Raw genomic sequence first — 26,042 nt, 5'->3', positions numbered from 1 at the left:
CGCCATGTTCAGCTGGAGTTAAAACTGCAGGATGTTTGGTCTTTCTGATATGTGGGTGCTGCAGGGAGGGGGATGAAGGTGGTGGGTGGGTGGGGTCGGACTCTGCTGGAAGACAGCTGAGCTCATGACCTGGGTCCTGCACCGAACACATGCTTATATTTCACCAGAGAATTCCAGGCAGGTCAGTGGACAATATTAGAAGTGATGAAGTCCTGGGTTTCCTGCTGTCTGACGTCGCTCACAGCTGATAACATGCTGTACTTTCGGACTCTGAACGGCATGAGCACGTCACGTCAAACTGTACGCTGGAATGGGACATCTTAATATTTCTACTTTGCCAGCTGACAGAACAAGCCTCATAATTTACTGCACTTCAGTAAATTCCAACTTTAAAATTGTACATTTGACCACATTCAGTCTTTACAGCACAAACAGGCTTTAGATTAACAAATCGATCTGTTCTAGAGGTTGAAGTTTCACCGGAATAACTGTTTTTGGGTGAGTTCAACAGTGAACTACAGCTTGGACACAAAGCATTAAAGAATAAATTATTCTCCGTCTTTTGTGTTATATGATAGTTAACTGGATGTTTTGGGGTCATAACAAGAATTTTGAAAACTTTTTTCCTGCTAATTTTCCAGACTAAACAATTAACTGAGAAAATAATCCTCGGATTAATCGATGATGAAAATAGTGAATCGGTTCTAGCGGCTGAAGTTTAATATATATTCAGTGACCTAAAGCTTGGATACAAACCATTAAAGAATTTAAAGTCTCAGAGTCAAAGGTCTCATACATCTACCTACAGATAAAGAGTGTTTGCTGATAAGCAATGCAGCATTAAAATGCAAACTGAGGCTCTAGGGTGAGCCGGTGTTCTGCGCACACAGACAAAGGCAGGTGCTGTGAGTGAAGGCAGCCATACTGCTCAGCACCACAGACCGATGGACCTGCCACAATGCGTTTGGCTGCCGACCAAAATATTCCTGAAAATGGCTTAACGGCCAGCAAATGAGCTTATGAGGCTGAAAACCTCAAATCAGATTTCCTGCAACAAGTCGTTGCCAAGGGGACAAATCCAACCGACCGCAGCACAGCTGCACTTGTTCGACAACAGTAAATAGAAAACACACATTCTGCAGACATGGGATCATCTCGGCCTTTAGAAAATCTGATTTTTTTCTTTAAAATGTCAGAAATGTCAAACATTAATTGATCATGAAAATAATCCTTAGTTGCAGCCTTAGAAAGATTAAGTTCATAAATTTAGGTGAGTTACAAACTAATGCTGTGTTTCTCTTCTCAGCTTTTATTGGCCTAAACATATTAACAGTGTGCAGCAGCTAGTAATTATTTTCTTTATCAATTCATTATTAATTTGACCTTTCATAAACAATAAGCGCCAATCACAAGTTCTCAGGTTCCAAACTCATGTCTTAAATGGATATTCAATCAGAATGACAGTAAAAAAAACTATGAATATTCCATTTTCTATAAATATTCAATTTTAAACGCAGAGAAAAGCAAACACATCTGGTGTTTTTGCTTGGTACTGAAATGACCGATTAATCAATAAGTCGATCAGCCAGAAAGTCAACACAACTTTTAATCATTTCAGTCCATTTTCAAGCAAAAATGCAAAATTTTTGCTGGTTCGCTTCTCAAGCGTTGAAACAATTGACCTTTTTAAGGCAGATTTCAGTACTGCTGCTGCTTTATGACGACACAAACCACAGAGACGGTGCTTTTCACAGTTCAGAGGGGCCTCCAGTACAGACAACAGCTCTGTGCTGGTTTGAACCCACTGGAAAGCACTGGGTCAGCTGGCGCACTGGAAGTTATTTAGACACACAATTCATTAGAAACAGCAGGGCCGGTTCATATTCACGGTGTCATTTTAATAACTTACCAAGAAATTTTAAACAAAGTGTTTAATGCGATGAACCGTGTTAAACTTTTATGCTTTACATGAACAGGGTTTCTGCAGGTAAAGCGAGGAAACATTTAAGACTTTTGAAAGACAGTTTTAATACCACACAGAATGCAATTTAATACCGGTCATACCACCCAAAGCCTGTAAAGCATCAATGAAACCCAGCAGGGATGAGAAGGCCTAGAACATATTACCAAGTGCATGAATATATATTGACATTTGTGTCACATTTTTGTCAGCGCTTCCTCATTAAACATGACCTGGATCCGGGCAGGCAGCAGCAAATGGACAGATGGATTAATCAGTTAAAAAATGTCCCTGAATTGTACATAAGGTCAGAGGTCTGGAACAGGCCAGATCCAGGCAGCTTTCGCTAAATTCAGACATCATCTTTGGGGTTTAATGGCTTCTATGGCCTCTTTTTGAACCGAGTAAAACCAGTGCTTTTGAGCGTTTTTCAGACCAGCAGACGGCCCGTGTTCCTCCTGTGTATTCGGGAAGCTTCTTGCTTATTGAGCAGAGCAGGGTGTAAATGTGGGCGCTGGCAGCTAGCTCTCCTTCATGATCTTACGGCTCAGCATGCTACTACCTCCGTGTTAGCTCCGCTAGCCACGCCGCAGTGGCTGCGGCCGGTAGCTTCGACAGACAGCCATTGTCTGCGGGCAAAGAAACGGACCGAGCAGCCGACGTGACAGGGGGAGGCGGTGGTTAGGAAGGAGTGGGAGAAGGGGGGTCCGCGGTCCCAATGCGGCCGCCTGGCTACATATGGTAGCAGGCGTGCTAGCACCTCCAGAACCGGGCTAAAAATAGACCCCGCATCACAGCTAGCTAAACCCCGGCCGCTGATCTCGCTTCTCTCCCCGCGTCGTTTTAATCAGACTCCGATCCGTGCTCTCTCCAACGTGGCCTGCATCCCGACAGGTTTTATTATCCGACTGACAGCCCCCGCCGGCAGCCCAGTCCTCCCCGCGGGCACGAAACGTCAAACCGTCCGGCGTGACCTCCGCAGACGGCCCGATGCGCCCCCGAAACTCCCCAGGCCGACCGCGGCCACACTCCCGGTGCTAATGCGAATAACAACGCAGCCGTTAACCCGACATAACTGTAGGCAAATGCGGCATGCGAAAGACGCGAGAGATGGTCGGTAACAAAAGATTATGACCAGACTAACCCCGTTTGGCGTCCATCTTGAACCTCCGTTAAGCATGCAGCAGCACGGCGGCTCCGCCTGGCTGACGGGAGGGGAGACCGGGGGAGAGAGACACAGAGGAAGACGGGGGGGAGAGAGAGAGAGAGACATGCGCAGCTCGGCCTCTCTCGGTGCGGACGGATCGACGATTGATTACTATCGATCTGTTCGATTTAAGCTCATTTTTAAAAACATGACGCAGCAGAGAAGAAAATGCTCCGATATTTAGCTGAGGAAAACCACAACGAAGCCAAGACGAACTATTAACAAAAATCTACACTACTGAAAACACCTCTCTCCTACGATTAATCAACTAATGGATTGACAGAAAGTACATCTGCAACCAATCTGATAATAGTTTGTCACTTTTTAAGCCAATTGTCAGGTATTTGCTGTTCCCAGCTTCTCAAATGTGAAAATTTGATGCTTTTCTATGTCACATGTGACAGTAAACTGAACATCTTTGGCTTCTGAACCGTCGGACAAACAAAAAACAAGACACCTGAAGACGTCACCTTGGTCTGTGGGAAATGTTAACAGGCGTTTTTCCACTATTTACTGTCATTTTATAGACAAAATTATTTATCACCTAATTGAAAAAAAATAATCTGCAGGTTGACTGACATCTCCTTTTGTAGAAAACATTGGGATCACTTTATTTCATGGAAACCATAACTCCCTATAATTTCCATGAGATGAGCCGACGTATGGCAGAAGACTTGCAAACCTTCCTGGAAAGAGCTAGTACATACATAAAGTGTTGGGCAAACTGCGGCCCGCAGGCCAAATCCGGCCCCTGACAAAAGCTTCAGTTTTGGCTTTGATAGTTCAACGTTAAAACTTTTACGTGATGTTTCATAAATCTACTCTAGATAACGTTTCAGACAATAAAGCTAAATGAAAATAAGCATCGTATAAATCCTGATGGACATGACCTTGTTGGGCAGCCGTAAGATAAAATATCATCCCATGAATAACATACACCTTTAGTTGGGTTTAAAATGGAGTAGTTGTCTCTCCTTCTGAAAATCATCAAACATGACCATATTTCCCATAAATTCAATGTAGGTTCCTGATGAGGATCCTGAGCTGTGCTACTACTAACTATAGGAAGGTGGGAACAGCAGACACGCTTAGTGACACTGCATAAAGGACGGTTACAGCAGGAGGAGGCGGAGGCGGAGGCAGAGGTGGTGGTGGTGTGTTGCATAACCAGGCTGTAAAAGGATAACTGGCCCCAGAAATGCCAAGCAGAAATAAAGATGAGATAAAAGTTAGGAATTTAAATCCAACCCACTGAAACGGAGGTAACAGCGACCGGTCATCTGAGATCTGCTAGAGTTAAAAATCCATAAAAGGGACTACAAGCTGTCCAGGAGACTCCAGGTGCATGCTGGGAGACCTGCTGCCCAAAAACTAAGCCACTGGCTCCAAAAACAAAGTTACCACAAACCAACCGAGATTCAACCATCAACCTGCTGTAGGTGAGAAGCTGGTTTTTAATGCAACTTTTTTTTAATTCATTCATTTTCAATCCAAATGTACTTAAACTCTCAAAAATAAAAGTACTCAATGCAGATAAATGGCCCCTGTGACCTTTTTACTATTATTTGGTATATCATTAGGTTATCAGCAGCATTTTACTGTTTTAAGGTGGAGCTCATTTTTAATTATTTCATACAGGGCTACCGCTGATGATTACTTTTACCATGGATCAATCAGATGGTTATTTTCTTGATCAACCCACACATCTTTTTGGTTTGGAAAATGCAAGAAAATAGCAAGAAATTACCCAGAGCTTAAAGAGACACCTTCAAATGTCTCGTTTTGCCCAAACCAACAGTCCAAATCTCAGTAGTCCTCTCTGAAATTTAGTGAGTCCCACTATACAGTAGCATCAAAGGAAAATACCAAGTAAGTGCAGATACTTCAAATCGAAAATGGCACTATACACTACTACCACACTACTACAGTAGTTTTTGTCTTTAGCAGTCACTTAAAGCCCACGGTGGACTGAAGGTGAAATGATCTGGATTCGATACAAACATTTTTGTGCTTAAACAAAAAATACATAAGCCACATTTGAACTGTCAAACTGGTCCGGGCTGCAGGACCCGAAGCCGACAGAGAAACGTTCAAACACACTCAAAAACCTGTGAAACTGGTTTCAACTGCTCAGGATAAATCAGTCAAACAAACTGAAGAAGGTGTTTCCCAGGAACGATGCAGACACACCTGGGACAAATCAGAGTAATTTTGGAAATGAGCTCCTAAGCAAGGCATTATAGGAGAATGACCCTTTGGATCAGATTTAAATCACATTTTATTTTGAAGTTCAGTCATCTCATCTGCCAAAAACTGGAAGTAGCATTATGCTTAAATTATTTCTGATTTCCCATCAGGATGGGCACTAATGGGAAATCTTCTCTGTATTGTAGCTCTAATGACATTTTCAGTGTCTACTAATGTGTAATATTTATCAGCCGTTCTAACTTCTCCTATGAAGACACAGTTCATATTATTCCAGCTGGGTCTTACTATATCTGTTCATCCAGCAGCCTCCGCTGACGAGTGTCCACAGGAGGAGTTGGAGCTGGTAACAGAGACGCTGATAAACACTGAGATCTGGTCACAGCTGCGTCACAGTCCCTTAGAAACCGGTTATTAGATGTTCATTTACATTATAACATACATTCTAACTAGGGGGAGTTAATGTAAAGTCATTTGTGATACTTTATCCGTGGTGCCGATTATTGCTGTGCGGCTTAAACAAACACGCTTTGACTACTGAATGAGTCCATCTGGTCTTGTTATCGGATGAACACCTCACAATGAGCTCAGCCTGGACGGGGAAAGAGGAGGAGGATGAGTCATTCTGCTGGTGAAAAATGTGCGAGAGGTGAAAGAGATGATGTTCCTCATTTCCTGAACACTGCACAGTCCGACTTGCAACATAAAGCTCGGTTATTTCACTGCTATTGCAACCACACTGTCCCTGACGCACACACATACCAGACGCACACGCAGACACACACCAAGTACTGCTTAGTCACAGTGCGACTCTCCTGACACCCTCGGAGACACAACAGCTTCTTTCAGTCGTGCAGCCAACACGTTCGGCCACTTCATGGTCCTCGCTCGTTACCGGCTCAGTGAACGACGGCTCGATGGACAGAGCCACGCTGACACACGGTTATGAAGTTGGGCACCGACACCCACACACACACACACACACAACACAGCACAAAGGCTTCGGTGTCGAGACGACAAGCGACAGCAGCGTCGCGGGCTCAGACGATGCAGCGACAACAGGACACATGAGGATCAGCAGACGGCAGAGCGCCGCATGAGACAACATCCTAATGTACAGTACATCCAGGGTTTCTGCAGTGTTCACCTAGTCGAGTGTAAGACCATTGTAATACCGCACAGAACCCAATTAATACCCGTTTCACAACCAGACTGGTCAAACAACAATGGAAAGAAATAAGACATGAACTTATCTACATGTCTGTCACACGTCAGGACTTCACCGCTGTATATTACAATGATTTATAGTAATAATCGATTAATGTGACCTGGACCCATGACCGGATTCATCAACAGGTCTACAAGGCACAGGGCCTCTGTATGAAGAGATTGTTTACATTTCTTGTTTGATGTTTGAAGAGTTCAGTGAAAAGACACACCGGCAAAATTATCCAACGAGACGCGAAACGACAAGATACCTTGAGACCTGCAGATACGGTGTATATCACATTGTACACACAGAGATGCCTTTCCTTTTCACAATCAACTTTTCAGTTTCATATTCATTAGGAACACTGCTTGAACATTAGGCAAGGCAAATACGAATTTGCTGCCATCGCGCCAAGCAAGGCGCCCTAATGCTCTACAACTTACATTCAGAAAAGACAACGGGAACAACCTACCCACAGGGTACCTGACGTACAGCAGAACCCACTGTTAACTCGCTTTAAAAAACACCTAATGATGGACCAACCTTGCTAATAAGGCTGTGATAAATCCGGAAACTGATGCAGCATTCAAAGCAGTGAATATAAGAAGTGATTTGGCTGTTTGACCTGTGGTTGTATCCTGCTACACGAGGGCAATCAAACCAAAGCTGAAACGGTTCGTCTATTAATTGATTAGTCAATCAACAGACGTGGTTTGATCTTCATTTCATCAGCTGATATTTGTTTCTCCACTTGAAGGAGATGCTCCTTTTCCTTATCTTATATGACAGTAAATTTAAAATGGGTTATGGGCTGGTCAACGGACAAAATGATCAATCTGAAGACATTTTGATTGGAGGATTTAAACATCGTCAGGGAAAGTAATCGTGGCAAACGTAAATCAGACTCTTTAGCCCCGTGTCGACCTTTTCTCACCACTTGTAGCTGTGGCCAAACAATCACTGGATCAATAACTCAGATTTGTCAATTACTGTTTGATAATCGATTATTTTCTTAAATTAATTATCAAGTAAACCAATCAAGTTATCTGGATTCAGGCTCTCCAGGCTTCTTTCATGTCAAAATAAAACAGTACTTTGGGGGTCTTGGAATGATGGTTGGAAAAATTAACAATTTGATGAGATCATTTCTGGCTCCTGTAACTTATAATCAGGTTTTTAACTTTTTTATGACTGTAAATCCACAAAGTACCAGCTGAATTAGGGTTGCAGTCAATGATGGTTTTCATTATTGATTAATTATTATTAACTATTATTTGGTTTGTTAAATGTGAGAGAATACAGCAGTGGGACTTGCCAATCACAATTTCCCCAGAGAAATTGCTCTAGGTTGATCGTTCTGATCGACCAATAATCCAAAAATCACAAAAACACAAGTTTACTGTAATTCATGACAGAGAAAAGCAGCAAAGTCCAGACATTTGAGAGGCTGGGCACATGAAATGTTGGCACATTTGATTGAAAATGACTTAAAAGGATTAACCTATTACCAAAATAGTTTCTAATGAACTGTGTCGATCCACGGGACCGAAACGAAGCCACTGTTAGAATGATTAGACAGAGACAGGTCTGTTTATTTTCCCCGGAACAAAACTAAACCCGGAGCAGCAGCATTCGGATTCCATGCTCCACATGTCTGAACAAACTCCCAGAAAAATTAAGATCTGTGCCAACTTCTCCTAAATCAGAGTTGTCTTGTTGTTGAAAGCTGCTGTTCAAATAAACTTGCCTTGATAAATTAAAATAATCTTCAATTTCAGCCCTGATGACACAGCAGCCAAGCTGCGGTGCAGCTGGTTGTCACTGATGCTCAGTTTTTGACAGTCGAGAGGCAGGACCAAAACATGAACCCTGAGCTTCTGAAACCTGATTCATGTTATCAGAAACGCTGAACATGTTAGTTCGCTTTTCCACAGTGGCAGAAAACATGGAGCCTGTCCTGCTCATTATCAAATCGCTGACACACCATCCAATCGTTAAACGGACAGCTAACGTCGCTCCACTCGCAAATCCCTCCCTAACTCCTCCTCCTCCTCCTCTCTGCTGTCTACCTTTGGTCACAGTGGCTGACTGGCTGACTGTCCAAAGGTACTCTGCCAGAAACTGCCCCGTAGCTGCTGCAGTTGCCAAAGGACAGAACCTGCAAAACAGTCTGGAAAAATCTGCAGTCATGGAAGCCTCCCGGAACGGACGCAAGAAAACAATCGAGGAGTCACAGGTACAACTCATCCTGTTGACAAAATAGAGTCTCACAGATGAAGGACGCGAAATAGGGCTGGAAAAGTTCACCCCCTCTAAACCTTGGTTTTCCCCTTAAATTTCACCTCATAAAAGTTATATGATCATTGTATTGAGAAATGTAATCAAACTCAAGACAGCCCCATGAAATCAATTCTGTTATCTTTCGCCTCAAAGTTTCCAAAGCTCAGCTTGCGTAATCTGCATTTCAATCAATGTACCCAGCAGAGGGACAGGCAGGGCAGAGGAGGTAAAAGTGCTGCAATGTCTGACTCTGTATTACCAATCAATTCACATCTAATAGACATCAATATCTAACATCTATGTCCTACAGTTAGTGCATGAAAGGAGCAAAAGCAATAAAAAAATAAGCTGAACCAGAGGGCGAAGCACCTCTCAGCAGTGGACACCTTCCATAGTGTCCCTGTCCTGCTTACCCACAGAAGAGACACTGTCAAACAAGCCACAGAAAGAGACAGAAAGGCGGAGGTATACCCTTCTCTCTCCAGTGCGTCGCAGCAGCCTCGCACTCCTGTTTGTCCACAGAGTTGTTCTCCATGCCGTCCGATCAGCAAATACACATTCCACCCAGAGAGGGACACAGCAGAGGCGGCAAACGCAAACGTGTGAGAGTAGATGTGCGTTCGGCTGCAGGAGGAAGAGGAGGAGGAAGAGGGAGGGAGGGGAGAACCCGAGTGAGGCTTCCTCTGGGGGGGGGGTGACTGCAGCGGGCGAATGAAGTCCGTCCTGCAGGCGTGCTGTCAGCTGACTGTCTGCTGCCAGCGCTCTGACGCAGCAACTATAAACGTCTCTGTCTCACCTCCTCCCTCTCTGCTCAGGCTTTCTAGCATGCCCCCCCCACCACCGCCACCCCCCACCCCACCCCACCCCACCACCACCCAGTCTGATCTTCCCTTTCCCCTCCTTTCTCTCACTCCGACCCCCCTCCTTCTTTCACGCTTAATGTCACCCCGCTTTCCCTTTGTCATCCCTCCTTCTCCCCCCTCCTGCTCTTTTCTCAAATCTGCTGACGCAGCATTGAGACGGAGCAGATGAAGGATTTCTGTCCGTCTGTGTGAAAATGATTCAGCTGATGCTGCCCGGTACGGTGTGACAACATCTTCAGATCAGATCTAACTTCTATACGACCTAGAAGAACCCTATATTTATACATAACACTATATGAAAACTATTGTTTTGTACCAGTACTGAAACTCAGGTACTTAATCCACAATAGTATGAAAAGATTTCAAACAGTGAACTGCTGAAGTGGTTTAATCCTTCCAGTCACCTTCACTGCTGCCAACGAGGAGTTTAGGGATAAGAAGAATAAAGAATAATGGCTACTTCCCTGCCAAATGAGCTCATTTTCCAGCCGCTGCCAAGATTTCCGGCCATTTCACTGCAGTTTCCCAACCCGTTTGACTGAACAGTACGTTCTGGACAAAATGAGGAAATCAATTTTTAATATAGTGAGAATTTGAGTGAAGCTGGTTTGCGTTTACAGGCTGAAATAATCACCCTTTCCTGTTATCTGGCATAAAACAGAAAAATGATTTATGGTATCCAGTCTGTAGCAGACGTGACCAACACTGGGATCATCGGAGTGGTGATCACTGACTTCTTCCACAAGAGGGCACCTGTCTCATTTGATAAACCCCTCTGCCTCGCCTCCTATAAAAACCCACCTATGTAACTATGATAGAAAAGCCAAACCTACAAATGTGTATGTGAAGTTTATAGAAATGTTGTCTAACCGCCAGGATGCTGGCATCTGTTTTTCTGCGAATGACAGCGAGGCTTTGGTTGCGATAGAAAACTCTGCATCTAAGAACTTTTTTCTCTAACAGCCTCATGTATTTTGCATATGGAAAGCTGTATGATTGATTACCTGCATGTACGGGTTTCACGCTTTTACACTAACATCTTTAAAAGACTTCATCTACTACAGGAAGGGACACATAACAACATCAAGAATATATCAAACTAAAGAAGATACATTTGGATCAGGAGCACTGAAATGTACGTTTTAATTAAAGCACTGGGTTTGGACAGATTCTCTAACCATTAGGACTCGTTTGCCCTACTGGTGTCCTACTGGTGTCCTGCTAGGAACCAACATGATCGACAGTTTATGAAACGGTAAACTGTGGTGATTTCAGTGGTGAAAGAGACAGTTACATAAAAGGGAAGTACAAAGTTTGTCTCTCTGAGGACAAAGCAGGACAAAGTGACCCTTTACCTTGATCTGAGTATGTGAGTAACTTTGCCCTGCAATGTTTTCCTGCTGATGAAATTCACATGCAAGGGTCATTATTGAGATCATAAGCCCGTAGATCGGCTGATCCGCGCCAATATAAAAGGGAATTATTCTGAAAATGAACTCACTTTTGTAGCTGCAAGACTCATTTTTAATAATATCAAACTGCATGTTAATGAAATTATTCCATCATACGATTACGTACTTGTTTTTTTTTACTAATTTGATTATTATTATTATTATTGTTATAACCCAGGAAGTCACATTTACGTGGGTGGTGATTTAGCCCACTGAACCACCAAAGCGCCCTGAGGATCTTAATTGTTGTGAAAGAGAAAGATCATTTAAATGAGCTTTCTTCAGGATCGGGGTGTGTTCAGGCTTAGATCAAATTTCTGGAAATCTGACTAAGGATTCGTCTCATTGTTTTAGTCAATGATAAGGTCCGAAGCAGTGCTAAAACAAAGGGCTTATAAATGAATCATCACAAAATTAAATTTATCAGCTAAAAATGGTGGTCAGATGAAGTTATGCTACTAATTAAACTAATTACTGGTTGTATCTTGAAGTCAGTCTGAGTTCATTTTGGTTCATTTTCAACTACTAAATCATCATGAGTTTTTTGGTAAAGGCACCAAAAATCAGGTGCTGGTCACTGCAACGACTTTTCTTTCTTTAAAAGATGAGTAAACTCATTTATTTCCTTTCTATTACTGCAACGTAACCAAATAAATCAGTAAAACCACATTTTAACAGTAAAAGAATCCCAACTTGTGTGTCTAGCGGCTTAAGGCCCTTTTCATTGCAAACAATTACTCAATGCATTAAAACAATTTGATTAATGAATTAGTCAATCAACACAACTAACTATTTTGATCATCTATTCGTTTAATTTTTAAGCACCAATACGAACAAAAATTTTCTGCTTTTTCTGTTTTATATCAGTAAACTGAAAGTCTGGTACTTTGGACTCTTGGTCAGACATGTTTTATAGACCAAACAATTACACTGATTAATCAGGATTTTAATTGGCAGATTAATCAATAAAAAAAAATTAACAACTTGGTTGCAGCCCTAATAGCATCCTTGTACAGCTATTAGTGTCATAGACAGAAAACAATACGTCTAAATGAATCGGACACCTTATTCAGGTTGGAAGAAAAATTCTGGATGATAAATCAGAGTAAAGCCAAACGAACCACGTGATCTGCTCCCAGTGTGAGGGGACGATCAGTGAGGGAGGTTCGTGTTCAGATCGCAGCACTGCACCTCAAGTTGTATAATGAACAACATTTGCTGAGTGGTTTCTGGGTCGGAAACCCTTTGAGGGCCTGCCAGTGTCGCAATGCAGGGAGGAGGAGGCGGCTTTAATTAACAGGAGATCCCTCCAACACACACACACACACACACACACACACACACACACGCACACGCTATGTACTATACTTCTACCTTTGACAGGACACTCATAGACATAATGCGTTCCCTAGCCCATTACTCTAACCTCAGCCATCACAACTAAATGCCTGACCCCAACCCTGACCTAAAGCTGACTAACCCGAACCCTAAAACAGCAAAAATAGCAAAGTCCTACTGCTCTAGTCACACAGTAGCTGAGTCTCTGAATGTGTGCAACACTGTAAGTGAGTGTGTGTGTGGAGGCATTAATGAGTGTGTTTATATTAAGTGATCGATATCACTCTAAATAGAACTGAGTCATTCACTGAAATGAAGACTAAGTGATGGTGTCTTCAGAGAGACCGGGGGGGGGGGTTTCGTGGTGATTCATCACTTTCTAAAAGCCCTGAAAGAGGCAGCTCTGCATCTGTCTCATTGACGGCCAGTTTCTACACTGAAATATTATTACATTTGAGTTTTATTCTCTCACACTTACCTCAGGTTAGAATAAAGATGTACTACAATCAGAGGTTTGAAATGTAATGAAATAGTGAAAAATCCCCATCAGATTCTGTGAGCCCAACCCTTAGGAATTTAATACTCTGGTAAGGACACTGACGGGGCCGGTACAAAATTTATAGATTTTTTAGCAGCCCACTGATGCGGTGGCCCACTGGGATTTGTCCCGGTATGCCCGCTGGCCAGTGGCCTACACCACTGCCCCCACCAGTGTACACACTGTCTGGCAGATGCCACACCGCGTCTTTAGAGCAGAGCTTTTTATCTACCGTACGGTCGCTTCCCATAGGTTTTCATGTACAAAAGGCAGAAGCAGCTGAGAGAAAAAGAGCCGACAGTGTGTACACGCCCTGAGCCTACATGAATATTTGCGTTTGGGCTTTCAAACAGCCTACGCTCTACATCTCACGGTTTCATACAGCCAGACGGGCTCATGGTGTCACAAATCTCTCCTTAAGTTTTTCCCCTTCAAACGGATCTCATACTTCGCTCTCTGGAATCAAACTGACAGACATCCGTCATAACAACTGAGAACTTTAATCCCGGAGTGCTTTCTCTATTGTTTATTATTAAACTAAAAATTTCATATTTGGGTCATATGTGAATACCACCTGGGACTTTATCCTCCATAAACATCAATCTATTCATTTGTTATATCAAACCCAGTTAAAATTCCCAGGAACTTTCCATTTTTAAATAGAATTTGGCAAAATAACCCAGCTAGAGAAATGTTGATTGGTTGGTGGATAGAAAATTCAGCGCCCTTTGAAGTCATCACATCTCAAGTTATTTGGCTTTTAAGTTATTAGTTTATCTCTAATATTCATTATTTAGCCTAAGGTACATCAAATCTGATGCACTGGTGTATTACAAGGTGTGGGAGAGGTTTCAGATTGGCATCTCGAGTTATTTCCATAGCAGAGAGATGCTACAGCCAGACGGCGAGGTAATCCAATTTGACAGGAAAAATGCTCGGTGGGCAAATAGAAGCACACTGCACGAGTGTTTGCAGGTGGTTAACAGTGGCGCACAAGTTTGGTCAGGTCTCATGATTTCTCATTTCTACTGATCATGCATAAAATATCTTTGAAAAAACTTTTTTCAGCAGATTTTACAAAAACAGCAAAAAGGGGCTCATGTTGTCAACAAAACAAATAAAAATCAATGTTAACACCACATTTTACTTACCATATCACAAAATAAAATGAAAAATGTAATAAAATGATCAGGCGCACAGAAATGATGTTATTCTAATGAGACAAATGCGCAAAATGCAGCAAAAGCAAAGTTCAAACTACGATGGAACACAGAAACACACAAATTAATCCAGACGTTCACAATGCAAGGGTTAATTTTCCAAAGAAATGCAAAAAAAGGGACGATGCAAGACAGAAAAGATGACACTAAGAAGAAAGTGATGAGAACGAAAGTAATTACTGGCTGTGGGCTGGTTGGTTGGTTGGTTGGGTGGGAGAAAATAACTAAGGAGAACGAAAGAGTGAAGATGAAAATTATGCCGATGAACATGGAAGTGCCAGTTAAAACTGAGGAGGATGTTGAGGGTTGGGGGTGTGTGTGTGTGGGGGGAGGGGTTTCCATGCCAGAACTGGTTTATTTTACCTGCTCTTATGTTCAGGTTTGGCATCTTAAACAGTTTTCCGCCCTCCACGCTCTTCTTAGCAACCGGTTCCTCTGGTTTGCGAACAGGGGAATGGGTGAGCGGAGCTGGGGATGGGGGCTGCTGGATGTCAAGCTTCTCCAGCTCAGCCTTGCTCTTCTGGGGGGACACTTGGGTGAGGAGGCAGTAGGAGCTCTGACTTGGAGCCTCTTCTTCGACCTCTGGGGGTGGGGCTACTTTTGTTGGCAGTGGAACAGAAACTGGAGCCAAATCTTTCTGACCAAAGCTCAGATCGTCATCCATGGGGATCTCTGGTGCCTTGGAGGCGGCAAACTTGGAAGTATCCAGTGCCTCGAGAAATTCATCGATAACGCCCCTAGGTGGTCGCTCAATGAACTCAAACTCCTCAGAGGACACTTCATGCTCAGAGACCTCCTCAGCCACCTCTGGCTCCTCCTCCTCCTCCTCCTCCTCCATCTTCAGGTCCTTCTTCTCTGTTTCCACCTGGAAGCTTGCGGGGTTTTTGGCCATGGCTTCCAGGACTGGAGACAGAGAGTCTGCCGACGGTGACTCTGAATCTGAATCCTCAGCTGGGGTCTTTTTGCTCTCGAAGTCAAGTGGCTCAAACTTTTCGGTAATTTTGGCAGAATCGTGACTTGAGAACCAATCTTTCTGCTCGATCTTGACAGGTTCCTCTTCTTTGACTTTAGCTGGGGTAGTTTCCTCGGCCTCTTTGACAAGATCAAATGCTCCAAAGCTTTTGTCATCTTCGACTTTTGTTTTGTCTGCAGCTCTCACCTCCATCTCCTCAGCCATCTCCTTCAGCAGGGACACTTTAGCATCAAAAGCAAATGGGTTGTTAGCTGACAGATTGATTGGAGGGTTGGGCGACTCCATCATCCTCCTTTCTAGGATGGGACTCTGCTCCTCCGGGCTTCCCTCTGAGGAGCCGGAGTCGATTTTTTCAGGGTTAAGTGGGGAAGACTTCAGGATGTCTGGAAGCGACGGTGGCAGAGCAGAATCCTCCTCTTCCCCTTCATCGTCTTTATGACCAGAGGAGAACTGATTCACTGACTGCATGAGCGCCTCAGTGGCCTTCTTGCCCACTTCAAATGTTTTCCCCTCGTCAAAGAAAGATGGTGGGCTATCCTGGGATTCTCCAGTCTGCCCATACTGGACCAGATCCGGAGTGGGACTCTCTGACATTTTAGAAGCTCTGCTGTCAGACTTGGAGTCTCCAAAATGGGAGTAGCCACTATCTGCCAGTGGGGAATAGCCTTCAAATGGGTTATTATTCTTCTTCACCTCGTACATCAAGTCATCATCTTCATCAGACTGGTTTCCGTGCAGGTCTGGCTCATACTTGGAAGAGCTCATGGGGGCCGTGTCCTTGGAGAAGCTATCCATGGAGACCTTGGAGCTGTCTTGAGATGCTACGAATGGTGAATCCCAGCGCTCTGTTGGGTTAGAGGATGCAAGGTGAGACTCAGGGACCATCATCTGGGGGCTCACAGGGGAGGGGCCAGTGGAGGACCTGTCTGAGCTAATCAGCTTTTCCTCAGGTGAAAAGGAAACTCCGCTGTCTTCACATGGATTATGAGGCCCTGGGTCTTTCCCTAAACTCAGGTAAGGACCAGCTAACGGATCTAGAAGGTCTTCCTCATTCTTACTACGGCCTGGTCCAGAGTCACCCTCTTCACCCTCCCAAGGCATGTCCTTGGAATGAGTAGTGAGGGATTCAGTGGAGAAGGAGCCAAAGGGTGCAGCTGATCCCGAAGCAGGGGGCTGGTTGGGACTCTCAGTCAGAGAAAGCTCCTCCAGAGAGTCGGGGGAGTGAAGAGGGGAGAGAGGAGAGATGGGAGCAGGGGAATCACCCTTCTGCCCAAGTGCTTGAGTAGAGAGGGAGGAGGGAGAATGCAATACAGCACATATCAAAGACATACTCCATTCCTTACAGTGCCCACCACACCTGGGTAGAAGTTAGCAGTTACTGAAAATATTTGGAGGAAGGTTCGGAGATTAAAACCTGGCGTTACTTTTGTCTGTCAACAAAAACACAAAGAAATGTGGAATTGAAAACCAGCCAACATAGATTGCAAACCGAAATTACTAAATATGACAAAAACATAACAAAGAGCTTCAATGTGAAATACAAATAAATGCAATTTGCATCTAAAAATCACAGCTTGAATTGCCTGTGTTTTTTTTTGTGTGTTTGTTTTTCTATTCATGTTCCTCCTTAGTTCAGAAATTAAAAAAAAACTGTTTGGGGGGGGGGGGGAACACACACAAAAAAAAAAAAGTCTCAGCAGGTTAACCCTCCATCCAGATCTCATTTCTCACCTATACTGTGTTTTAATTTACACTCTCACTGTAAATTATGATCTGACAGTGGCCCAGAAATACTACACAAAGCAGGAGATTGACAAGTGCAAATGAAAAACTGTCTTTTTGTTGGCGTTTCTAAATTTCGGTTTGCCACTCAATCAAACCCAAGCTGTGATTTTAGATGCAAATCAACCTTCTTTGGATTTCACATGGTGGCACTGTCATATTTTTGAATTATAGTCATTGTGGGTTGCATTCAGTTTATGTTGGACAGTTTGCGATCCTTTTTTTTGCGGTTGTGTTTCAATTAAACGGACAACATTAACGCCACAAAGACCAGACAAGTGCTGCTGAAAGGGTGACTGTGGCTGGTAGACAGTTCGGGTACAATTTGGTAGATGATCGACCAGTTCTGTATATTCCAAAAAAAGCCAGTCAGCTGACAGCATAATGACAAGTGTTGATCATAACCATCGACCTGTCAAAGGGGGCCTCACATACAAAAGTCAGTTTCTTGCCCATTCAGCACCAGAGGAGAAAAACGTGATTTTAAAAAATTTTGAACTACCATAATATTGAATATGAGATTATTTTTTTAGCCTTAATGTTTCTGGGCTAGCCAATGTTTGCAGTCTGTTTATAGTGAGTCTTTCAGAGTCAGTCAGCTCTAAAAGTCTTTCATTAGTCTAGTTTAACCTGCAGGAGTTTCTGAAGGCCGGTTTAATGTTGTTTTGAATAAATTCATGACAAGTGAAAACGAGTTCACTGCCTCTCCCGACGTCTTTACTGCAGAAACGAACCTGGGAGAAAATCTGTCAAACAGCCAAGAATTACAGCTGTCACTGACGATGAGCTCAGAAAAACTAAAGCCTGAAAAATGCAAACTGTCAGAGAAAAGGATTCTGATGATTCAGACAGTCTGACAGAAGAGAGAGAGTCTCTGATACACTAATGTGGGTTTTACCTATTACTGTATTTCATGTTTCACTTCTACCAAAGAAAAGATTTCAGTGATGAGGACTCTCTTTTCACTTATATTAATGGGATCTCAGGGAAACGTTTGTTTCCTGTCCTCCAGTCTTTCTCAAAAAGACATGTTGGAAAAGGGGGGGTTGTCTTATGTTCTGGCCAATACAGTAATCCTGAGTGTAATAGTCGTGCTTGCACTGCCAACTGGTGGTGACAATATACCTCACACTCTGTGCAGTGTTGCACTTCACAATGTACTATAATCTCCCTAATTTACCTACGCCCCAGCAGCAGAAGTCAAGGGGGGTTTCTGGTACAACTTCACCTACTTGCAGGATGCATGAATAAGGGAAGGCAGTCGTATGGGTCAAAACTCCAGCAACACTTAATAGTAGTAAGCACAAATTTATTGTCAGACCAGTGTGTCTAAGCTCGTGTCTCAGTCGAAACACATTAGTCTGACAACGAATTTGTTCTTAATACTTCAAGTTTTGCTGGAGTTTTGACCCTCTATTAAAAAAAAATTTTTTTTAAATGTCCCCAAGAGCAGGTCAGAAACCACTGTACTGTAGTTTAACGCTACGTCACAGCTGGGTGTGGTCAAAAGTACAAGACGCCACACCTGACCACAGTGACCACATCCAGCTGTGACGTTGGGTGTGGTAAGAGCTTCAACGGTTATACCTTTCAAGCCGTAGAGGTAAGTGCAGCAATGCTTTTCCTCCACACAAGGTGTAGTGTGGAGTTAGTATTTGGTGTTATTTACGTGATTTTACTCCAACACCAGGTTAAATGCTGGAATGTAGAAGTGTGGGCATAAACCTCAGTTTCAACACATTATATTAGCTATTTATTTGGAAGCGAAAGCACCCACAACGTCTCGCGTGAACATCCACCCATACAGTTAGTCAGAACGGAATAAAGTAGTACAGGGTTTGGTCGTGGCGGTATGTCAACCAGATCTTGATGCATCTCGCCTCATCTTAAGTTTAGTTACTAAATGAGTGACCAAACAAAAATCACTGCCTCTGCTCCTTTTCCCTGAAGGTTAATGTTTCATTTCATAAAAGTTTATTAACTTTTCCAACATTAGCAGAGATGGTCTTTGTTTCAGACAAATGGTCCAACTCCACTGTAAAACACTGTGGGAAACCCTGAAGCTAGGTTGTCCACTTGTTTCTTGCCCTACTTGACTTTGTTCCAGTAATGTTGCCCCATCTACACCTTCAATAATCAGCTCTGTTTTTTTTTTTGACCTAAACAGAACTACGATATACAGCTGCCAAGCTGGTTGGGATGGCAGACTTCCTTCCACTGTCAAGATTTGTCAGCACTTGTCTGGTGATCGGTGTACCACCCTGGTCTGATACATGGTGGTAGAGTAATTTTTTGCCCCAGGTCTGGTGCCAATGAACCATGCCCAGTGTGTCTTTCAAACACAAACCGTGTTTATCTACCAACACAAGTGATGGTAGAGAATGATTCCTCTCAAAGAACTTTTTCAAAATATTGTCAAGTAAAATAAATTCTACAAAAAAAAAAAAAAAAATCTATATTCTTTCAGGTCTGAGGAGAATCATTATTCATATACAAACTACTTGTATAAGCTCATCTCAATCTACTCTACAACAACAGTCACATGTGAGTCACAATGCAACACAAACACGAGCAGTGTCAAACATCAGATTTAGTGTTAGTCAAATCCACAAATGCTACAGGTGACAAAAATCTACAGCGTCTTACATGCAGTGGGTTATTTTTGCCACATAAATTAAGTGACTGCGCAGCGACAAACGGGGGAGTGAACTGAAGAAGTGGTGAAATAAAATAAATGACGAGGACGGGGAAACACAGCGAGCAGAGAGAACTTGCCTGTAGGGAATTGCATCAGAGGATGAGGCTGAGCTTTAGAAGGAGAAGGTACATCTGTGGAAGAAATGAGAAGAAAGCAGCAGAAAGTGAATTTAGTCAGTTTGTAAGCCCAGAAGAAGAGGAAGACCAGGGGAAGTGACAGAAAGCATCTCCCATTACTACTAAGTGGAGTTTGACATTTGCCGAGCCTAATGTGGAAATCACCTCCCTAGACCTCGACTGAAATGATAACCATGTGGCGACCTGCGTCGTTGCAATGTTACGTCTCAACTACAGCTTGTGCGGGTTAAGGGAAACCAGAGGGAGACACGAAACTTTAAAAAACACCGGCTAACCAGGTAGCACAGAGCTTAGGCTGGGTGTACAGCGCTGGAAAGTCTCAAGTACTGTACTCAAATACAAATTTGAGGGACATGTACTTTTTTTGAGACTTTTCTTTTCATGCCATTTTATACTTCTACTACTACACTACATTTATCTGACAGGTTTAGTTACTTTACTAATTAAGATTTTTACATACAAAACATTAAGAGCTGATGAAATATGATGTTTTGTTATTAACTGAACTAACCAATAGCAAATACAAGTACCGTTGAAACGATTATTTGATTGACAGAAAATTAATATGCAACAATTCTGTTAATAGTTTAAGTCATTTTTCATGCATAAATCCCAAACATGTCATGGTTTCCGAAGAGATTTCTTGTCACATTTTCTGCTTTTCCTTTGAATTATTTGAATAATTTTTATTTCTTTTTATTTTGAAAACCCAAACATTGCTCTGGATAATTGTGACGGCCGTCATTCACGCCTTTCAGAATTTTTACAAACAAAACTAGAATTGCACTCAGAGCGCAGACCTCCTCCAGGGACGAATACTGAAGAAAATGTGGGAAAATGCACTCTCGCAATGATAAGTAAAGTGATTTTAAAAAAATAAATTAAAAAAATCCTGAATCTGCCCCTTTAACCAGAACTGCACCAAAATGTAATGGGTTCGTCCCAGGCCCGTGTTCCATCCCTCCACCAAGTTAGGTGCAAATCGGTTCAGTGGTTTTAAAATAATTCTGCTGACACGAACAAAACAATTCTCTCATCAAAACAGACGAGGGGAAAAAAATAACCTCCTTGGCCAAGGTAACAATCAGTCAAGGAAATATTCAGTGGATTGATCCATACTGAAAATAGTAGTTGCAGCCCTGCAGGACTTCAACTCGTAACAGAGTACTTCTACAGTGTGGTATCAGTCCTTTTTACGTAATTAAAAAGGATCTGAATACTTCCTCCACCACTGTGGTTATCACACGTCAGTGTTTCCCACAGTAATTTACTTGCGGTGGTGGGTGACCGATGTACACGCAGAGACTCGCCCAGTTTAGAGGGTGGGAGTAAAACACAGGTTATTTCCTGTAGCTACAATTTACAGATGTCCCCTAAATGCCTCACATGCAGGCTATTGGCAGACGCTGGCTAAGTGGCGCTAGCTAGTCCCCGCTCGGTTCCTGCAGTGCACGCAATGAGTTCATCTGAAAAGAGTGACGTAAGGCGTTCTAATGAAAGATTGACCTAAGGTGAAACATTTTATCTACCTGGGCTGGTCACCCAAGTACAATCTATGTATGAGACACACTGAACCTCACCCGCTTAACAAGCTCTCAGGTATGTGAGCATTTGTTTAAGGTCTGGTTTGGCAGTGAGGAGAGGACGGCGCAGGTCAGATAAGAAGAGTGACAGTAACGACAGTGTCATAGCATGACAGACGTGACAGGTTGCTATGGAGAAAGATAAAGAAGCCTGGAAGCGTAGAAAGAGGACAAGACACAGGAGCAGAAAGAGTCCCCCCCTCTGATCAGGACAGGGCGGTTATGTTTAATGGTTTTACAATCCACGGTTTGACATAAGAGAGCAACCTGGGGGCAGCGCAGGCGCTCCAGCTACGTACAAAACAACCACTCTCACGAGTTGCTTTTCCAAAACAGAAATCTAAAAAGAAAGAATGTGAACATGTTGTACAAGAAGTACTGTTATGTAACCAACACAGCTACTGCACATTCTGACAAGTCAACATGACTTCAGTGATTTGATCAGTGATGTTGCCATAGCGAGGAAATTTGATTCTGAACTGCAGTGAAAGTTCAACCAGAAAGCAGATGGCTTACAGAGGCAAATTCAACTGAATGAAATTAAGGGACGGCCTGTTGAAAACAGGAAGGCTTTCCATTTCGGGTCATTTTACCAATCAACTGAACTGCATGGGCAGGACGCTAAAAAACACCCATGAGGTCCAAAGGGAGAGGCCACATGGGGAAAAGGGCAGCGAATCAAAGAAGATGCTGCTTCTAAAAACGGCGGCACCTTTTCCTCCTCAGACTTTTTCAGAGACAGAAGTTGTTGGATCACACTGGTGTCTGTAGCAGCACGGTGCCAGTCTGCATCAAGTCCAAATAAAATCATTATTAGGACTCCCCCCCCCGCAGTCAAACCCTAGAGGGCAAGTGCAGATACACTTCCCTTTCTAAAATACTGATCTACCGTCCAACACGTTACAGTAGGAGCTTGCGTTATTTTTTGGTGACTTGCGAATGACGAGTTTATTTAGTTGATATTTGCTAAATGTAAAGTAGAATTAAGATTATTTTCACTGTGTGGTTTTTACTTGTGCAGCGGCACAGCCCCCTAGTGACGAGGAAACACCGCTTTCCTTCGCAGCAAAATGAAAAATGAGCGAGGACAGGGTTACTCAACGTCACAGAGGAGTAACAACCGTGCACCCCTTCAGCACAGCAGAGCCTCTGTGGTTTAGGTCTGATACTGAGTGAAATAGGAAAAGAGTATGTTTTTAAGAGGTAAGGTTCAGATTGGATGCAGCGCTATCAAACCCTATCCCTAGGTCAAAGGTGATGCATCGGTGAAAAACTGCCAGTCATCTATTGTGCAGCGTAAAGGACGTTAGCCTCAAGCTAATTCATCCATGACTACCGCACCTCAATCAGTGAAGTTAATTATGGAGCAGCCTTGCAACGCTAAAAGAACCATCTCCTCTCCTTCAACACCAATAAGTGTCTCTGAGCAGTGTGTTTAACTCTCCCCGAGGCTGTGGCCTCAGAGACTTAATCCCTGAGGTCATCAGGAGGATACGGGCAGGAAAAAAAAAAAAAGAACACACAGTGACAAGCACAGGGGGAGTGCTCTTGAGCAAGGCACTAGATCCCTGAAAGTAGAAAGACAGCTCCCACTGTGAGTAACAAGCAGGATGGGTCTCTGACACACTGTACACTCCACAGGTTAACAACAGTTAAAGGGAATCAAGAACATTTGCTGTCGTGATGCCGAAGATCGTAATTAAAACACAGATTCAGCTTCTTCCTCTTCAGTTCAGAGTTTATCATCTAAACACTTGATTCAAGCTTTGACAATCACAGTCAAAAATCAATGTATCTTACATTGATCATCGAATTTATCGCTGTTGTGTACATCAGATGTTTGAGATTTAGTTGGAAATACTGATTTATTCTGATCTGATAATGTGATAATGATCAGGCCAAAAATTATTTTTCATATTAGGCCGTTTTGTCTGGTTACCTCTGCTGTGGAGGTTTAGCTTCCAGCGATGAAGACAACCTAGGATCGAACCAATGAGACACATTAATGAGATTCAGTGGGAACCAGATTTATGCAGGATAACAGTGCTGACCCGTTAAACATTTTTAGATGCACGCATCTGTGCATTTCCGGGGGTTGCGAAACAAAAAGCTTGTATTTACTAATTTACTAAATCAACAATCAGTTACTCGTTAACAATTTATGAAAACAGTGTCTTCTACCATAATAAAAGCATTTTTTTACACCACTGATGTGACCTGTGTTCACTGCAACACCACAGGAATTTAAAGAAGGGATTAATTAAACGCAGAGTTACCTGAATTATAAATTAAACTACAAATAATGACTTCATTTTAAACTGCGGAGGTTCCACTCCCGTCTGAGTATGGAGAACGTGCATTAGATCAGACTGAACCTGGTGGACACACAGTATCCAACAGTCTCTAAAGTCTGACCCAGTTCTCCTTCATCAAAAGACCTGGAGCCTTCAACAGTAAATAACCTGCGTCGCCTCCACAGTTCATCACCTTGGTGTTTATTATGTTCGACACAATCAATTTAAAAATTAATTAGATTGCTGCAATTGAATACCTGTTTGACCATTATAATCGGCCAAATATCACGTTTTAGCGCTTTCCAGCAGTATTCAGCAACAGTTCCTACTAATGCTATTACTTCAATTAATGTGAAATGGACCTGGATGAGCAGCAGAACGGATGGATCGAGTAGCTATTTAAAATAATTAATTCTTTTTAGAGGTGCAGTGTTAAGGCGATCAACCCATTAGTTCATTGGAAGAAAATTTATTGGCAGCTATTTTGATAATCCATTAATTATTTCAATCTTTCTTTAGCAAAAATGTCAAACATTTGCTGCTTTAAGCAACAAAAAGTAAAGATTTGCTTTTTTTCTATATACAGTAGTAAATAAAATATATTTGAGTTTTGGACAAGACAAACAAAACAAAAACAAAACAAAAAAAGCAGGTAGGAGAAAAAAATGTAGACATTTGTAAATAAAATTTAAGCTTTTTTTTTTTTTTTTTTAAAGCTACAAACTGTTGAACAAACCTGAAAAAGTCATATATGAACGAACTCCTACTAATTGCACCTGCTCTTTGCCTGACATGCTGCAAATAACAGCCGACTAAGTCCTCTGACACCAGGGGACAAAGGTTAGCTGGAAGTTGGGAGGTCAGGGCTGGATGCCCAGTAACCTGAGGATCAGTTCAGCTCACTGTGGTCCTGGTCAGGTTACAGCTGACACACAATGGTGGAAAGCGACACACTTGGCTTTCAGTCTAATCATACTCCCTGCCGCACGGACTCCCTGGGAGCACTACATTACAACTCACGGTCGTAGATGGTCGTCAAGAAGTACATCCGCAGTGCTTAAACGTTTTATTTTGTCCTTTTAGAAAGAAGAAAAGAAAAAAAAGACTCCCGCACACTGTCAACGCTTCATCAGGCATTTCACACTGCTAATGACAACAAGTCTGTATATAAGTACGCACAACCTCGCACCCAGAGAGAAATCATCCAACAGTCACCAAGCAAACGCCAATCTAAAAAGAACCTGGGAGGGCCTCATCAGCGTAGCCTGGTCGTGTTCAGGATTTCAGGGTTGTCATCACATTAAATTTAAGACATTTTAATAACACATTGGATGTAGTTTAAGACCATTTCCACAGTCATACAGACAGAAAACCAGTAGAAGCAATAAAGCCTACAATTATTTATTGGGAACATTAATTTCTCTGACATTTATATCACATTTTCTCAGCACTTCCCAGCAGTATATAACAATATTCTCTGGTGATATAATCACATAATAGACGAGACAGGGACCCAGAAAAGCGAGAAAAAAAAAACTGATGGATGGATTATTATTCTAAGTTCTAAGACTGAACAGCCTCCTGCAGAACAGTCCACTGTCACACCCGTCTCTCCCGTTGCTCATAATGGTTAATAATACCGCGAGACAACGCCTGGAGGCAGATTTCTACCGCGGCAGCTCTCCCTTTAATGTTTGAGTGGATAAGGTCATTGTGGGCCACGTTGTGCACCAATCAGATGAGCTGCTTTGTGGATTTTTGTAGAGCTGAAACAATTCGTCAATTAATCAACAGACAGAAAAATAATCTGCAACTGTTTCGATAATCGATTACTTATTTAAAACCTGCCAGACATTCCTACGTCCACTTTGTCATTTCTGAGAATTTGCTTCTTTCCTCTTTCTTACTCAAGAGAAGACTGAACAATTTTAGACTTGGGGTTCGATGAAACCTTGGTGGGAATTTTTCACAATTTTCTAACATTTGGTAGACAAGGAGATTCATCAAGAAACTACTCTGCAGATGAATCAATGATGACATTAACCGTTGACAGACCTAGATTTATTTTACGATCTTTACAGTAACGTGATGAAGTATGTTGGTTTGACGGGTATTTAGAGTCAAAAAAAAAAAAATGACCACTGTACTTTTCTGCTTTATCTAACCTTCAGGCATTTGGCTGCACATGCTGAGGTTTTTGTCTCCTGCCTGAGCCATAAGTAACCAGGGGAACGCCCCACAGCTTGACAGTGACACATGACTTCAGGCCAATGACTCACCTGCTGCCACCTTGTAAAATAAAG

The 26,042-nt window shown here is 42.6% G+C and overlaps 1 protein-coding gene across 9 annotated transcripts in view; it reads right to left on the bottom strand.

The window, feature by feature from the left end:
• Window positions 1–26,042, bottom strand: part of rtn4a (reticulon 4a) — a 43,942-nt gene that overhangs the window by 11,945 nt on the left and 5,955 nt on the right. The window contains exons 2-4 of one of the 9 annotated variants that reach the window (XM_040138469.1): window positions 23,385–23,423; window positions 19,803–19,856; window positions 14,636–16,522 (exon numbers count right to left, since the gene is read on the bottom strand). The exons of 1 other annotated variant lie outside the window; for it this stretch is intronic. In XM_040138469.1, the coding sequence (XP_039994403.1) occupies window positions 14,636–16,522; window positions 19,803–19,856; window positions 23,385–23,423 (1,980 nt within the window). Of the gene's footprint in view, window positions 1–3,104; window positions 3,214–9,333; window positions 9,490–14,635; window positions 16,523–19,802; window positions 19,857–23,384; window positions 23,424–26,042 lie in introns of those variants that run through there. 7 more of the 9 variants (XM_040138471.1, XM_040138470.1, XM_040138472.1 and 4 more) reach the window with 7 other exon arrangements.

The sequence above is a fragment of the Xiphias gladius genome, chromosome 11 (assembly GCF_016859285.1).
Source record: "Xiphias gladius isolate SHS-SW01 ecotype Sanya breed wild chromosome 11, ASM1685928v1, whole genome shotgun sequence".
NCBI lineage: Eukaryota > Metazoa > Chordata > Actinopteri > Istiophoriformes > Xiphiidae > Xiphias > Xiphias gladius.
This window is presented reverse-complemented; position numbering and strand designations above follow the sequence as displayed.